Genomic DNA, 17706 nt, shown 5'->3' with positions numbered 1-17706 from the left:
TGAGTGTCAAAATGCTTAAATGGTATAAAGTACTTAGCACAGTGCTTGGTAGATAGCACACACTGTCAGCTTTATCACATCAACACCGAAATCATTACCGTTGCCGCTACTGTTAAAGCAATTGCTAAAGAACAGCTCCCAATACATGGTAGAAGAGGACACATGATCTATGAATGGGAGAGTGAGCATCACCACTGATTCCAGGGTGGATGGTGGGGCTTTTTCAAGACCTCAGTGTGCTTTCCAGATGTGGCCTGAGTCCATTTAAAGGGTCAATAGGGAAGAGCCGCAGGGCCAACCCAGGGGCCTGGCCAGGTGAGACATCATCCTATCCACCTGCCAGCAGCCTCATTCCCAATGCCATTTACTGAAAGAGGACAGCCCACATCCACTTTCAGCCCCAGTGGCTTTTTGGTGTCTTTTTGTTTTTTTTCAATCCTCACCAGAGGGTGTTTATTAATTTTATCTTTATTTTTATTTATTTATTTTATTTTTTGAGAGAGAGAGGAAGGGGTAGGAAGGGAGGGAGAGAGAATGAGAGAGACAGGGAGAGAGAGAAACATCAATTGGTTGTCTCTCATACATGCCCCAGCCAGGGACCAAAACCACAAAAGTATGTGTCCTGACCAGGAATTGACCCCACAGCCTTTCAGTGTACTGGACGATGCTCCAACCAAGCCACACTGGCCAGGGCATGGCGTCATTTTAAATAGAGATGCCAGCTGAACTGAAATTACAGTGAAAAGAGCCAGGCTCAGTACATCTCCAAAGGGTACATTTGAATCTTCCTGGAATTTCATTTCTCTACTGCAATCTGTGGAACAAGGCAGAGTAGGAGTGTTTGAAGCAGCGGGGAGACAGCCTCTGGTTGCCCATAGCAACCTAGCTTCAGGGAAAGTGCTGGGCAGAGAATGAATGTGTGGGAGCCCAGATGATGCCATTAGCTGTTCCGGCTTGAATGTGTCAGTATGATGGGGCGTTTATGGCTCAGAAGAAAACATCCTTAGTAGCCTCTGCGGCTATCTCAAGGCAGAATCCTTCTTCTTTAAGGGAGAGGGTTTGGCAAACAGGTTCACTGCTGAGAACAATGCACTCTCTCCTCGCCACCACCTTGTTTCTCAGTCAGCTCTGTCAGCAAGCCTATCTGGACTGAGTTTGGGAAAGCCCAATCTAGGCAGCCCTTGGAATCCCTGTGGCTGCTCTGCCAACGAGCCCAATTTTCTCCTAACCCCTCTTTCTCCACCTATTTGGCTACTTACATATCTCTACCTTACTCTCTCAGGGGGACCTCTTAAAATCAAGTCCCCAGAGGGCAGGAATTGGGTTTCTTTCCAAACAGCATCCAACTAAAATGCTTTTTTGAAATGTGGAAGTAATAGTACAGTTAAAAAGCACAAGATCTGTAGTCTGTCATCCTTAGCTTAAATCTCAGCTCAGCTATTTACTAGCTGTGCTTTAAAGATACATCACAAATTCTTTGATACTCTTCCATTCAAGACATATAACTTAATTCCCCTCCCCGTGTGTGAGCTGGATTTGTGACTCATATCTAGCTATTAAAATACAGCAGCCGTGATGGGGCATCCCTTTGAGAGTAGGTTACGAAAAGACTACAGCTGCTGTCTCAGGCCTGCTCTCTCAACCTCTTCCTGTGGTAGAATTACTTCCTATGGGGGAAGCCAGCTCCCATGCCAGGAGGGCATGCAAGCAGCTTACTGAGAGGCCACAGGGTGAGGAACTAAGGCCTACAAGTAACCATAAGAGTGAGCTTAAAGTCAGATCCTCCCCAAACAAGCCTGGAGGTAACGGCAGCGCTAACCAATAGCTCACCGCACCTTTATAAGAGGCCTTTGTCCAGGACAAACCCAGCTAAGCCACTCTGGGATGCCTGCCCACAGAAACTATGAGATAACAAACATTTGCTGTGGGTAATTTGTGATGCAGAAATTTGTAACTAAAACATAATGAATAGGTGACATAACCCAAGATCCAATTTCCTCATGTGTAAATGAGGGTAATTACAATTTTGAAAATCCTACGAGATAATAAATGTAAATTGCTTAGCCCAATGTTTGGTACATGCTAAGTGCTCAGCATCTGGGATCTGCTATTATCATCACTGGGCTCAAAAGCATAAGCTTTGAGTTGGCCAGACCTAGATCCAAGCCCTCATGCTGCCTCTTAGCTGGGCAAGCCATTCAATCTCCCTGAATCTTGCTTTTTCTCCAACATTAAGACCTCCCAAGTTGTTATCAAGATAAGATAATGTAGCCCTAGCTGGTTTTGCTCAGTGGATAGAGCATTGGCCTGCGGACTGAAGGGTCCTGGGTTCAATTCTGGTCAAGGGCACATGCCCAGGTTGTGCGCTTGTTCCCCAATAGGAGATGTGTAGGAGGCAGCTGATCAGTAACTCTTTCTCATTACTGATGTTTCTATCTCTCACCCTCTCCCTTTCTCTCTGAAATCAATAAAAATATATTAAATATTTTTAAAATTTTTAAAAAGACAGGATAACATATATAAAGTGCTTTGTCTAAAACACAAGGAAGATGGATTTAGACAATCTTGCTTATATCATTATTAATGCCTTTGGTGATAATGACAACGACCCAGGGAAGCACAGTACAAATTACTCTAAGGGCTGTCAGATGGTGTGAGCCAGTTCTCTCCTGCAGGCATCTAAACCAGTTTCTGGATGTCTACTCCCATGGACAACTTGCATTTGACCTTGGAGACAGCTCAGGCCTCAGCTCCTGCAGAAAGTTTTCCCCAGCCGCTTACCCCTTTCCATATTCATAAAGTGTCTTGCCCATACCTCCACGTGGTACTTACAGAATCCACTGCAACATCTAACGCCCCTCCACCTAGTACGGAGCACTTTGGGGAAGGGACCGGCTCATATTGGTCTTTGGGGCTCTAGTATCTAACCCAGTGGCTGGCAATTAGTAGCTCAATGGAAGTGTGTTGGATAACTGGATTAATAAATTAATGAGTTAATGCACGCATGATAGTCAATGGTTAAAATACTTTTTTTAATCTAAGTGGTTTACAACATCTAACTCTCTAGAATGACAACAAGATTAATCAATATCAGACTTGTGGGCTGAACTAAATGTTCTAGGGTCGATCTACATTAGTGATCAAAACAGGATATGATGTAGGACATATCCTCACAACAATCATGCAAAGCCACATGTCTAAATGCTGAAAGCATTGGAAACAACTATGGGTAATAGAAATGGTCAGTATTAAATCTCCATAAGGTTATTTCTTCTTTAAAAATATTTCTTATTCATGAAAACTTTTACTCTCACCTACTCTGTGCCACATACAGGCTCTGTGCCAAGGACACAGATGAATAATGCCTGAAATCATGGAGCCAGTTTAGTGGAGAAGCTAACACCTTGGAGGGGAACCCTAAATACCTCCCTGAAGTGTCAGCCTGGAGCCCTCAGTCATCTTCTGCACGTTTTCCAGAAAAGAATGATGCCATCATTAAGCTGACTGCTCTTTCTCCATTAAATAAGGTTTCCCACCAATTATATTTCTACATATTAACAATAAACTATCAGAAATTTGAATTTTAAAAGAAAACATTTACAACAGCATCAAAAAACTATGAAATACCTAGGTTTAAACCTAGAAAGACTTATACACTGAAAACGATAAAACATTGCTAAGAAATTAAAGAAGGCCTGAACAAATGGAGCTAAATACTGTGCTCATGAATAAGATTTAGTATTGCTAATATATCATTTCCCCCAATTGATCTAAAAATTCAGCATAATCCCCACCAGTCCCCACAAGCTTTTCTGTAGAAATAGATAAGCTGATTCTAAAACTTACATGGGTATGCAAATAACTTACAACAGCCAAAACAACACTGAAGAACAAAATTGGAGGACTCACACTACCTGATTTAAAGACTTACAGTAAAGTTAGTAATTCAGGCAACATGGTATTACTATAAAGATAGACAAATAGGTACAAAGAACAGAATAGAGCACATAAATAGACCAACACATATATTGTCAATTATTTACAACAAAGTTGTCAATGTAATTCGGTGGAGAAAGGAGAATGTTACCAGTAAATGCTGTGGGGAAAACTGGACATTCAAATGCAAAATGAACCGTGACCCCTTCATGTACCATTTTTATCTCAAAATAGGTCATAGACCTAAATATAAAACCTAACACTTTGAAGTTTTTAGAAATATAGAAGAAAATCATTGTGATCTTAGATTACACAAAGATTTTTTAGATAGAACACAAAATACATAAATTATAACATAAAAAAGTCATAAAATTATAAACTTCAGCTCTCCCAAAGACGCTGCTAAGAAAATGAAAAGACAAGACATATATTTGCCATATATATATATATATATATATATATATATATATACACACACACATACACACACACACACACACACACACACACAGTGAGTGGCCAGATTATTATGATCTCTGAACACATAATAATCTGGCCACTCGATATATATATAATAATCTGGCCTCTCTCTCTCTCTCTCTCTCTCTCTCTCTCTCTCTCTCTCTCTCTCTCATATATGTATTAGAGGGCCAGTGCATAAATTCAGCCTGGCTAGGGGAGGGGACATGAGCGGTTGGCCAGCCTGCCTGCTGGTCAAACTCCTGGTCGAGGGGACAATTTGCATATTAGCCTTTTATTATATAGGATATACACTTAGTGACCAGATTATTATGCATTCAGAGATCATAATAATCTGGCCACTCAGTGTATATGATAAAAGACATATCTATAATATATAAAGAATTCTTACAAATCAATAAGAAAACCCAATTTTTTAAAGGGGAAAGATCTGAACAGAGACTTTACTAAAGAAGATATACGGATGGCAAATAAGCACATGAAAAGATGCTCAATCTCATTAGTCATTAAAGAAATGCAAATTAAAACCACAGTGAGATATCACTACATATCTACTAGAATGGCTAAAATTTTTTTAAATAGATAATACAAGTAGTGGGGGAACTATAAATTAATTGGAACCCCCGACCATTGCTGATGGAAATACATAATAGTACAGCCATCTTTTAAAAAATGTTTAGCAACTTCTTATAAAGTTAAACATATACTTACCATACAACCTGGGCAATCCTACTCCTGGGTATTTTCCCAAGAGAAATTACAATATATGTCCACACAAAGATCTATAAATGAATCTGGAAGTATGAGTTCAAATCAGCTTTATTTGTAATAGCCCAAAACTGGACACCCAAATGTCGATCAACTGGTGAATGGATAAATAAATTATAGTACATCCATATAATGGAATATTACTTAGCAATAAAAAGGAATGAACTCCTGATAAATGCAACAACATGGATGAATCTCACAGCTTTATGCTAAGAGAAAGAAGGCAAGCTCAAAAGGCTATCTACAGAATGATTCCATTTATATGACATTCTAGAAAAGACAAAAGTACAAGGACAGAAATCAGAAATAGTTGCCAGGGTGTTGGGAGTGGAAGGAAGGGCTTGACTACAAAATAGCACAGGAAACTTTTTGGAGTGATTAAAATACTCTCTGTTTTTATTAGAATGGTGATTACATGACTGTATGCATTTATCAAAATTCATCAAACTATACCCTTAAAAAGAGTGACTTTAAACATGAATAAAATTACTATTCTTCATAAATCTGAATTTAATAGAGAATAACCTGGGCTGTTCAGAATAAGGGTAAGATATGCATGTATCAGGGCAGAGGTGCATGGAAAATCTTGCTGTGAACCTAAAACTGCTCGAAAAACAATCTTAATTTTTAAAAAGAAGCAAATGTATTGGCAATGCATCTATTAATTAGATGAATGAAATGTTTTAATTAAAGGAGATTTTTATAATTAAAAAGAAAGAATCCTTTTCATCTGCCACCAAAACCTCAAAACTTGTCCCTGGAAGACAGTTTGGTACAAGGAAAAGCACACAGATTTTGGAGTGGAACAGACATTGGTTCAACCCCCAGCCCTGCAATTACTAGTACGTAACTGGGCAAATAATTTAATCTGGATATGCAGATTATTGTGATGATTTAATGACAATCCGAGAGTTTTCCTCCCATACTCCATTCCTCAAACCCACAATGGGGATCCCCCTCATTAATTTAAGAGCTCAAACAATGGTGACAGGAATAGAGTTTGAGAAGCAGGCTGAACAGTCTAACCTTAAATCATTCACAGACAGGCGTCTTCAAACTACGGCCCGCGGGCCACATGCGGCCCGCAGAGGAGTCTGATCCGGCCCGCCAGGTTTTTTGGGCAGTGAGCGCAGCCGAGGTGTTACAGTAGGAATTAGTAGTTCATATAGTCCGGCCCTCCAGCTCTCTGAGGGACCGTGATCTGGCCCCCACTTTAAAAAGTTTGAGGACCCCTGGACTAAAGTCTGGGAACAATGGGGCAAAGAGCAGCAAGGTTTTTTGTGTGTGTTTTTTAATTCCTTCAACAGATTCAAAGGAAGTCCTACTTCACGTTGCTTGCAGAAGGCTATGTGCCCAGGAATCTAAACATTTTCATTCTGAAAATAAATGGTTCACAGGCCACAGGAAAGCTCATGAAACAAGGGGCAGACTCTTCTCAACTACAGACTCTGGGAAGGTGGGGAGTGGGGAGGGGTGGGGGGCTCAGCTCACTGAGTCCAGGTTCAGACAAAAAATTGGCTTTGATTTTTTTTAATCCATCTTCTTATGGGTATTGTGGCAAAAGTTAGATGCAAGGTCTAGGAAAGGAGAGGTCATTGGGTATATCCTCCACAAGAAGAAACTGGACCAGCTCTGCAGCATTTCCTTAGCTCCAGAATACCCTACCCAGGAAAAGATACCATTACACTGATTACATAGCATGAGAACCTCAGTTTCCAAAGAGAAACATCACAAACAAGGAACATCGCAACAAGGCCTGCTAAAAACCCAGGATGGAAAAACCCTCCTCCATGTAAAACAACAGTGCACCTTAGAATCAATAACCTCAGCCAAAACCGGTTTGGCTCAGTGGTAGAGCGTCAGTCTGCGGACTGAAAGGTCCCAGGTTCGATTCTGGTCAAGGGCATGTACATTGGTTGCAGGTAGGGGGTGTACAAGAGGCAGCTGGTCGATGTTTCTCTCTCATCGACGTTTCTAACTCTCTCTCCCTCTCCCTTCCTGTCTGTAAAAAATCAATAAAATAAAATTAAATTTAAAAAATTTTTTTAATTAAAAAAAGAATCAATAACCTCAAGACACAAAGTTTGTGGAAATTTACATCAAAATGAAGGCAGTATTCCAATCAATGGAAGAGAGGGAGATTGGTTAATTAAAATAACTTGGAGCATCTGGCTCATTATTTGCAATATAAAGAAAGCTGTATTCCTACCCTCACTCCTTAACACAAATAAACTAAGTGCATTAATCAAGTGCATCAAATATAAAACAAAATTCATAAAAGTACTTAAAGAAAACATGGGAATATTTATGTTAATCTCAGAGTAGAAAATACATTCATAAGCTTAATACAAAACCTAAGCTATAAAGTAAAAATTAGATCAATTTGACTACTTAAAAACTGTTTTGGCCCTAGCCGGTTTGGCTCAGTGGATAGAGCATCAGCCTGTGGACTGAAGGATCCCAGGTTCGATTCAGGTCAAGGGCACATGCATGGGTTGCGGGCTCAGTCCAACATGCAGGAGGCAGCCAATCAAAAATATATTTATTTTTTTAAAAAAAACTGTTTTGGAGGATTCAAAAGCATTATAAATAAGTTTAGAGGCAAACTCCATACTAAGAAAAAAATATGTTTTAAATATATACAAAGGCCTAACCTCTTTAACAAAAAAAGAGTCCTTAAACCCATTGATTAAAAAAAAAAACAAAAAAAAAACAAAAAAACAAAACACAGTTTAATAGGAAAATGGACAAAGGACATGAATAGAGAATTTAAAAAAAGAAAAGAAATACAAATGCCAATAATCATATGCAACCAAGATTAATCTTACCATTAAAGAAATGCAAACCAAAACAAGATTCCAGCTTTTAAAAGATGTTTGACACAGAAATGTTTATAACATTTAAAAATAGAAATATCTGCAAATCCATCAATACAGGACAGTTAAATAATGGTGTGTATATATATATATATATATATATATATATATATATATATATAAAATTAAATACCACATACTTATCACAATTTAAATGCTGATTTTTACCTCTACTGATAAGACATTTAAAGCAGTCTGTAAAATATGGTTGAGTAGGAGGAAAAAAGATTTTAATCTATGTAGCAAGATTCCATTTATCTAAAAGTGTACATTTTATCTATTTGTAATAAGTGCACAGAGATATGTCTGAAAGAAAATTCACCAAAATGATCACAGTGATTGCCTCTGAGTGGAGGGTTTTCAGGAGATTTTTAAAATTTATTTCAAAATCGCAGTATCCTTTTAATAATCTAAAATGAGCACATATTCCTATCATTAAAGAAAACTAAGTTATTTTCATTTTGAAAAATCTGAAGAAGCCTGAATGACCAATTTCAACAAAATAAAACAAAAGATTGTCAATATGCAGTAAGGCAAGTGGTCACTCAGACCAAGGTCCTTGTCCTGTGGCTGCCCCTTGTAACCAGCACTAGACAGCAGGAGGAAGACAGGCACAAACATAATCTCAGGTTTACAATGGTGATCCAAGGTGCAGGTTGTCATGGGTTCAGAGAACAGCTTTGGAGGGTGAGAAAGACTCAAGTCAAACACTGGTTTCACCGTATTAGCTGTTTGCGACAGGCCAGTGGGCCAGACAAGGGGAACAGGGAAGCTGAGACAGAGCTGAACAAGCTGGCAGAGCACTCTACAGCAGATGCAGGCCACCTCCTAGAGCACATGTGTCAAACACAAGGCCCGCGGGCCAAATCCGTCCCGCCAGGCCTTGCAATGTGGCCCGCACCGCGCTGTCATCACTGTACTCCGCTGCGTTTCCATCACAATGACAGTTTATGACTGTTCAGTAAACCATTCGGCCCGCGATTTAGGCTGGATTTTAGATTTTGGCCCCTTCTCTGATTGAGTTCGACACCGCTATCCTAGAGAGAACATCTGGGCCTCAGTTGTAGTTCAGCTCCAGACCCAGAAAGGCAGCAAAACCAGGTGGGCGACACCAGGACCAGCTGCAATGACCAATGACCCCCTGCCCTGACCCTGACCCATCAGTGGAGACCATGACCCTAAGGGAACACACCTAAAAACTGATAAATATTCTGCTGAAGCCCTCCCCTGAAACCTCCCCTAACACTCCTGCCTACATGAGAGAGATAAAAGCCTCAAGACAAAGGACCCAGCTCCTTCTCTCCTGCTGGGGAGTAGCCCACACCATGCTCTTTCCCCTCTCTTCCCCCACAGGCACACATCTCCTAAATGCTAAGGGACCTCCAGCCCATGGGTTCCAGCCAGCCCATGTTAGGATCCTAGGAAGGCTACTCGATGCCAAGCCAGAAAGAATGTTAGAGACCACCTAGTGCATCATCTTTCGTTAGGCAAATGAGGACCCTGAGAACTAGAGAAGGGAGGAGACTTGCAGGGAGGCAAAGCATCTAGAACCCTGTCCAGACTCTTGATCATGGGGTCCCCTCCTATGCTCACCCTTTCCTTCCTCTGGCTGCCCCCTCCTGCCCCTCACAATGTCTTATTTCCCATTTCTATTCCCTGTTTCATTACCTATCAGACTTCTTAAGTGGCTTCTCCCCTCTGGTCCTAACTGTCCTTTATGGCTCTGTGGTAATGGAAGGAACCAGACTAGAATTGTTCTGACTCAAAAAAGGGCCTAGAAAGAGGACTGCTATGGCCATCACTAAGTCAAAACCAATACAGACGTTCTTCTGCTTTCCAAAGCAATGTAGCTCAAACCGTGGTGTGAAACAAGAGAAGAGTAGAGGGAAGGGCTTTGAGGTATTCTCAATTGTCCTGGTGACATTGGAGATTACCTTGAAACTCTTAAGACAGGAAGAGCCCCAAAAAGAGAGGTACCAGCAGATTCAAGAGGAACCAGCAGACTCCATCTCTTTGATCCTAATACAACCACGGTGCAGGGCAGCCATGGCTGAGGAAAGACTTGGAGGCAAGCTGAAACCGGTTTGGCTCAGTGGATAGAGCATCAGTCTGCAGGCTGAAAGGTCCCAGGTTCGATTCCAGTCAAGGCGCATGTACCTTGGTTGTGGGCACATCCCAGGCAGGAGGCAGCTGGTTGATGTTTCTCTCTCATCGATGTTTCTAGCTCTCTGTTTCTCTCCCTTTCTCTCTGTAAAAAAAATAGAAGGCCACCTTCCCTGGGCATAGTCCCAACTCTTGGCAGTGACGAGGCTGGGGCTTACCTTGGGTAAACTGACTGGAGTCCTGGGCTTGGTCCTGGGATTCTTAATCAAGAGTCTCTGATCCAAAGGGAGCAGATGATATTTCATGGCTTCAATGAGGAAGTCCTTACAGGTATTATTATTCTTTATCAAAGCTTCTTCTTCAACTGTCTAGAGGTAATAAAGCACAGGTGATCCAGGAGCAGAGCCTGGCCACATTTGCCACGTGGTCACTCCAGACTGAGTCATTCTGCACTCCCACACTCATTCATTCTCACAGAACAGCATCTCAGACCTCGAGAGATAGGTCCACAGAGTTATAACTTGGTGGTCACCTCTTGCATTTCAAGAGTACTGTGGAATAAGTGATTCAACTCAGGCATCAAACCAACAAGGATAAAAAATTCCAGCTCTACCACTTAATTTTTCTTAACCTGTTTTCTCATCTATAAAATCAGCATATTAAAATTATCCACAACCTAATTGTGTCTTCGTTTGTTTGTTTTGAAGCTTAAAATGAGACTATGTAAAACAAAGACAATTAGTTGTCCTGAAAGCCTTTTTCCACATTCCACCTTGTTTGAATGTATCACAAAGTTTATGGTAAATGGTCAAACATTTGAGAAGAGGAAAGTTGAGGAAGAGGAAGAGGGTGGGATCCACCAGCCAATGGAATCATGAAATAAAATAATGTTACTATCAAGAAGAATTCATATCCATAGTGTTCAGTGAAATCATAAGCATAAAACTGGCCAATGAGACACCCTCTAACGGAGCAGAGATATGAGTAGAAAAAATGTCCTGCACAAAAGTCCCACCTAGTGACCTCACCTAAGCTGGGATAATAGCTTCTTCGCCTCTGATTCAAGAGTTATGGGCCTAAGCAGGTGCCCAGCAAAAATAATCCTAAATGTTTCCTGAGCAAGACCAAGGATGCAATCAGCCTGGTGCTCTTTCAAACCTCTACCATTTTGGTCCAGATCAGACTGCTATGTGGCATATCTGAAAGGGGCAGTGTGGTCTCTAGAGGCCACTTCATTTTTTTAATTTTTTTTTTTTTTTTTGCTGAAGTGCTTGGAATCTGTTGGGATAGGTTAATTCCATTCAACAGCTAACTGATTGAACGATTCTAGTTGGGCAGCCCAGCAATAAACCCCAGAATGAACAACATAAGGTTTCCGACCCTGAGGTGCTCAAGCCAGTTGGAGAATGAGAAGGGCCTCCCCACCTCAGTTATCTTCACCTCAAGCTGATCGTGCACAAGGCCCGGCTGAGCCTCTCCTAGGTCCCTGTAACTAGGAGTGGAAATGTGGCCAGAGCCATCACCTGCTGGGCAGCATTGGATCTGGCAGGGAAAGAAGGATGGGTATGACAGGGCCTCTGTCACATCTGGGAACTTCCTTACCCAGAGATGAATCCCAAGAATACTTCCAAAAGCACTGTCTTCTGGGAAGGTTTTTTTTCACCCTCCCACTGAGGGACTGAACCAGGTTGAGACAGATCATAAACTTTTGGGGTCAGTTAAAAAAAGTAAAAGGTTGAGAGAGGAGCTCTAAAAAACCTTGGGGGGAAAGAGAAACGCATAAAAAGCATTTATCCCAAAGAACTCATTCAGCTTGCATGAAAAGCTCCCCTAGAGAGTTAGTGCTTCATGGGCACAGTTTCAATTTTGGATGATGGAAAAGTTGTAGAAATGGATATGCTGATGGTTGTATGGCATGATGAATGAAATTTATACCACTAAATGATCTACTTAAAATGGTTAAAATGATGAATTTTATGTTATATATTTAATCACAATAAAAACTTATTTTAGAGATATAGCATGTTACATACTTAGAACAATATTTTTAAATATTTAATGAAAGCCTAATAAATGTTACCTATTGAAAACAAACAAACAAGGAAACACCTCCCAGAGAAGTCCGACAGTGTTGGTGCAGGTCTTCCCAGGGCTTTCCCTTTCCCCTCCTCCTCCTCCTCCTCCTCCTCCTCCTCCTCCTCCTCCTCCTCCTCCTCCTCCTCCTCCTCCTCCTCCTCCTCCTCCTCCTCCTCCTCCTCCTCCTCCTCCCTCTCCTCCTCCTCATCCTCCTCCTCCTCTTCAACGATCAGCCATCCCCAGTGGGAAATACCAGTTTGAAGTTTCAAGGTCAAATGAGTGTTACTGAAATATCCTCTTCTTCCAGAGGTGTTCTGAAAAGAGCCCTTTGTAAAAGGGGATCTTACACAACAGTTCTCATTGCCTCTGACGGCTTCTTCTCCAGATCTGAACCCTACTCTGCCATAATATCCTGGGAACTACAGTATGTCTTAATGTCTTTGTTAAGTGTTGGTTGTGGACACTTGCTGGAGGATGTGACTAGGAGGTCTCTAAGGCCCCTTGAGCTTTCTCTGGAACCCAGGTCCACAGACTGTCCTTCCTCCCTATGGAAGCAAGACTGTGCTGGAGGCTAAATGTCCATTTCTATCTTTGATAAGTTTCCCACAGGACACTGGGAGGTTTGATTGACACTGCGAGCTCTGGCAGTTCAGTCCCTCTGATTAGGGGACCTTTTCTACTGGAAGGATATGCTGCCACCAGATGGCAGTGGTACCATTTAGCATGCAAATTCAGGGCTCAGCACCTGAGAAGAGGGCTGAGGTTAAGAGTTCAGACCGCATTTCCCTGTTATGAGGCCTATCGACTACAGTGTCATGAGCTGAGGACTTTACATTTGTGAGGACATATTTCAGCTGGATTCACTGAGCACAGCCGCAGGCTTCACATGGATGGTCTCATTCAAACCCCAAATAATCCTGCACAGGCAGGTTGCCATTTTTACCAGAGGAGAGAACACTGAGGTTGAGAAAAGTTGAGTACTTCTCCGGCGTGAGATAGCTGAGAACTGATAGAGCTAGGTTCCTGGGCTACTGAGCATCCTCTTGTCTTTCCTTCACTCTTTCCATTCCTTCCAGAGACTTGTCAGGGATAGCTGAGGGCTGGCTTAATGCCTTGGAGTTTCGTTTCATTCATATATTTAAGTTTTAAACTCTTCTACTTGTAAGAGAATGTAATGTCATTTGCTGGACAAAATAAGTCATGTAATAGATTAACAGAATAGAGAGCATTAAAGGTGGTGGTCTGCTTAGTGCAAGGTGTGTGCGTTAGAGCCAGATTTTGTAACAAAGGGGGTTATAATCTCTGCTCAGGGGTTATTGTAAGAATTAAATGAGAAAACATTTGGCACCCTGTTTTCAGAGGAGGTAGACGCAATATGCATTGCAGGCACCTGTGAGAGTTGATTTATCAATCCCAAATTGGGCCTCAAGAGGCCTAAAGCTAAGGCAAAAGGGAACAAAACAATGTTATGGAAATGACCCTTCTGATTGATCCTCTACAATAAAAGTGGCTAATTTATTGAACATTTGTTTGGCCCTGCTCCCTGCTAACCACCTAACTTACATATCTACAACTCCTTTGGTCCCACAACAACCCTTTTGGCTCTTGTTATAATTTCCCTTCTATGGAAGAAGAAATCAAGACTTTAAGAGGTGCCGAAACCGGTTTGGCTCAATGGATAGAGCGTCGGCTTGGGAACTGAAAGGTCCCAGGTTCGATTCCAGTCAAGGGCATGTACCTTGGTTGCGGGCATATCCCCAGTTGGGGGGTGTGCAAGAGGCAGCTGATCGATGACTCTTTCTCATCGATGTTTCTAACTATCTCTCTCCCTTCCTCTCTGTACAAAATCAATAAAATATATTTTTTTTAAAAAAGACTTTAAGAGGTTAAATAAAAACTCCAAGCTAACATATAGTAGAGCAGGGACTGAAACCTAATTGTCTTATTTTCAAACCAATACTCTTATGCTACCACACCTCACACTTAACTCAATGGGTTAATGTCCTCAACCAGTACAGAAAACTCAACCACTCCAATCAGGGTAACCCATGCTAACCCTAGAGGCTTATTCTTCACACAGGACTCACCTGGACTAGGTAATCTCTAGGTAGAAGAGGGAGACGGACATGTTCCATCAGCTTCGCCATGTGCTCTAAACGAGTATCTTTCTCATAATTGATCCATGAAATTACAGCTTCAAATACCTATAAAGAAAGTCAACATAGATAACTTTACTAGAAAGATAATAGCTTTCAAACAACTTCCTCAACCTGAAAAAAAGGGGAAAAAGTTAAAAGTCATCCACAAATGTGTTTGACTTAAAGTTCAATATTTAAAATAAAACAAAAATAGAAAGTCTCTATTTATTAGCTGATGTAAGAGAGTGATCATACATACATACATAAGTTATTATAAACTGTTATCCCAAATGTAGAATCATCAAGTTCACTGCAAAATAAAAATCAGTTCCAATCATTATTTAAGAGTAGACATAAAAAGCAGTCACTCTGAACAGTTTTATAAAGATCACGCAAGAGGACCAAAAGCCCTGGAGGCATTGTCATCCATCACCCCATTCTCACACTCCCTCCCTCATTAACCTCTCCTCGGTTAAGACAGAATAAAAACAATAAGAAGACCCTCTGCCAAAAGCTGGTGGTAATAGTGAATGTGACATTGAATGACAGAGAATTTCTGACACTGGACAGCAAACATTTCTCCTTTGGTTTGACCGCTCCTTTGAAGAGAGATTGCATTTCTACACAAATCAAAACTAGACTTGGAACCAAGAAGGAGACTCTATGGTTTGGGTGTTTGCCTTATTCAAGGAGAAGTCCAAATTCAAACTCTGCACCACCATAAACACACAGACAGATAAAAATCAATGTTGGTAAGACTGTGGGGAAACCAGAACCATTTGTGGAAACTTAATTAACAAGACTTTTTAAAGGAAGAGAAGAATTTGGCAATATCAACAAAAATTTTAAATGTTCATATTCTTTGACCAAAAAAATAAAGCTCTAGCCTACAAAAACACAAAAGTGGTGCAAGAATGTGTTCCAAGATGTTTGCTGCACATTTTCTTAATAGGATAAAGAAGGAATAACACAATGTTTATTAGTGGAGAAATTATTAAACTAGTAACCATGTCATGGGGTATTTTCAGCTGTTAGAAAGAATAAAACAAAACACCATGTTGAAAGTGATCGAAGGTTAAGGGGGACATGACAGATAGACATAGACAGCGCCTAACTAGATGCAGTTTTCACTGCCAACATTTGGGAAAATTTAAACATAAAAGAGAAAAATGAAGAAATCAGATCAGTGCTGCTTGGGCAAGAATGAGGTGAAGGTGATGACTGGGAAGAGGCCAAAGGAAACTTTTTGTAATGATAGATTTGTCCTGTATCTTGACAAGGTGGCAGTTATACAAACATGTGCATCTGTCAAAACTAATCAATTGTACACTAATGCTACACATTTCACTATGCTTAAATCATGCCTCAATTTAAAATATTCTTAGTTCAAATGATAGTAAATGGATGATAATGAATAAAGAAAGAATTCATGAGTCCATAAGAATGCTAAAAACAAAACAAACAAAAAATGTGGGAACGGCTCTTCTTCCCAGAAAAATGCCAGCTAATAAAAGTAGGCAGAATGATAGAATTAGAAAAACATCATCTTGCAACCATCAGTGTGATATTTGATTCAGCAAAGGTCATCCATGGATGCTGAAATCATTGTGTGAAGAGTTGTTGGGGAACAAAATATATTCACAATTATCAAAGTAGCACCTTGGAGATTATTGATTAATTACATGGGGTGGAGGAGGAGAGCCTCAAATGAGGAGAGCTGACCAATACCACCTTTAACAAGAGATCAAAGTTACCACTACCAATAGTAGGACAAACAAATTATATTCCTGATTGTGATTTAATGGGAAGGACACAGTATTCCCTAAGTCCATGGTCAGCAAACTGCAGCTCTCGAGCCACATGCGGCTCTTTCGCCCCTTGAGTGTGGCTCTCACACTCAAATACCACTGCCTGGGCGAGTCTATTTTGAAGAAGTGGCGTTAGAAGAAGTTTAAGTTTAAAAAATTTGGCTCTCAAAAGAAATTTCAATCGTTGTACTGTTGATATTTGGCTCTGTTGACTAATGAGTTTGCCGACAACTGCCCTAAGTCATATTCTCCCTAACATGTTTAACCTGAATCTAATAGCAATCAAACAATTGGACAATTCTGTATTTGGAACATCCTATAAGACAGCTGGCTTGATTCTTCAAAACTGCTAATATTATGAAAGGGGAGAGGAAAAGAGTTCTAGATTAAGGAATTTAGAGACAGGAGACAGGAGAACTAAATGCAGAGCACAATCCTTGATTGGATCATGGATTTAAAAGAAACCGTCAAAAGGACTTTTTTGAGACTATTAGGAAATTTGAATATATACTACATATTAGATACTATGATGTATCAGTGTTAAATTTCTTTAGTATGGTAATGGTTTTATGGCTAGAAAAGGAAGTTTCTATTTAGCATGTTCTTAGAATGTGTATAATAAAATATTTAGGGGTGAAGTGTCATGATGTCTGCAATTTATTGTCAAATAGTTCAGCAAAATAAAAAATTAAATATATAAAAAGAGAAAAAGAAAGCAAATAAAAAAGAATGTTAACAACTGGTGAATTCAGGTAAAGAGCATATGAATGTTCATTCTTTCAAACTTTACAATAAGTTTGAAATGCTTTTTTTAAAGTGGATGGAAGAAGAGAAATTCTTAGGGAAAGGGGAAAACACTGCAACAAAATTTACCATGTGACATGAAGCTGAAATGAAAACTGTATTTCCCCGGGTTGTGGGGGAGGGGGAGAAAGAGGGGACTCTACTTTTTCTTAACCTAACTATATTTTTTGTGTGTACCTATATGTTGATATTTTCCACATAATTACTACTTAAGTCAGGCTGGGCATATTGAACTGATCAAGGAATCAGAATGGACAAGGAAGAGAAATGGAACAGAAGGAGCAGTATGCATGTACATTTTGCTCCCAGATATGTGTACATAACCCACATATGCACAAACACACACCGATACACCCATGGGAATCCTTCTTGTCTAGTTCATTTTTAAAAATTATTAACTGTCATAGAGCAATATTGCTCACCCCCATAGCATTATTTTATGAATAATTGTATTTCTCCAACTAAGCCTTAAGATCTATGAGAACAGGGACTTTGTGTTACTTGCTGGCACATAATACACACACACAAATACTTTGTTAATGGATGAATGGACAAATGAGTTCAGAATGTAAGGAGGCTGTGGAACCTGCCCAGGACTGGGAGGTGGGGGAGGGAATCTTGGTGGAGAAGGCAGAGCCAGGACACAGACCAAAGAATGCTGGCGAAATCGGGCATTGCTGGGTTAGGGAGTGAGCAGCCACAGTCGCCCTCTGCCTG

At 40.5% G+C, this 17706-nt stretch overlaps 1 protein-coding gene across 4 annotated transcripts in view; it reads right to left on the bottom strand.

The window, feature by feature from the left end:
* The window catches only part of KLHL3 (kelch like family member 3), a 100461-nt gene that overhangs the window by 26505 nt on the left and 56250 nt on the right, over window positions 1-17706 (bottom strand). For all 4 annotated transcript variants that reach the window (XR_006740633.1, XM_045576343.1, XM_045576347.1 and 1 more), the window contains 2 exons: window positions 14327-14443; window positions 10382-10531 (listed from right to left, as the gene is read on the bottom strand). Coding sequence is in view for 3 of the 4 variants with exons in the window: in XM_045576343.1 (XP_045432299.1) it covers window positions 10382-10531; window positions 14327-14443 (267 nt within the window). In the remaining variant the exon portion in view is untranslated. The remainder of the gene's footprint in view (window positions 1-10381; window positions 10532-14326; window positions 14444-17706) is intronic.

This window comes from Pipistrellus kuhlii, unplaced genomic scaffold, assembly GCF_014108245.1.
Source record: "Pipistrellus kuhlii isolate mPipKuh1 unplaced genomic scaffold, mPipKuh1.p scaffold_m20_p_8, whole genome shotgun sequence".
Lineage (NCBI taxonomy): Eukaryota > Metazoa > Chordata > Mammalia > Chiroptera > Vespertilionidae > Pipistrellus > Pipistrellus kuhlii.
Note: the sequence above shows the minus strand (reverse complement) of the source record. Positions and strands in the feature narration are given on the sequence as shown.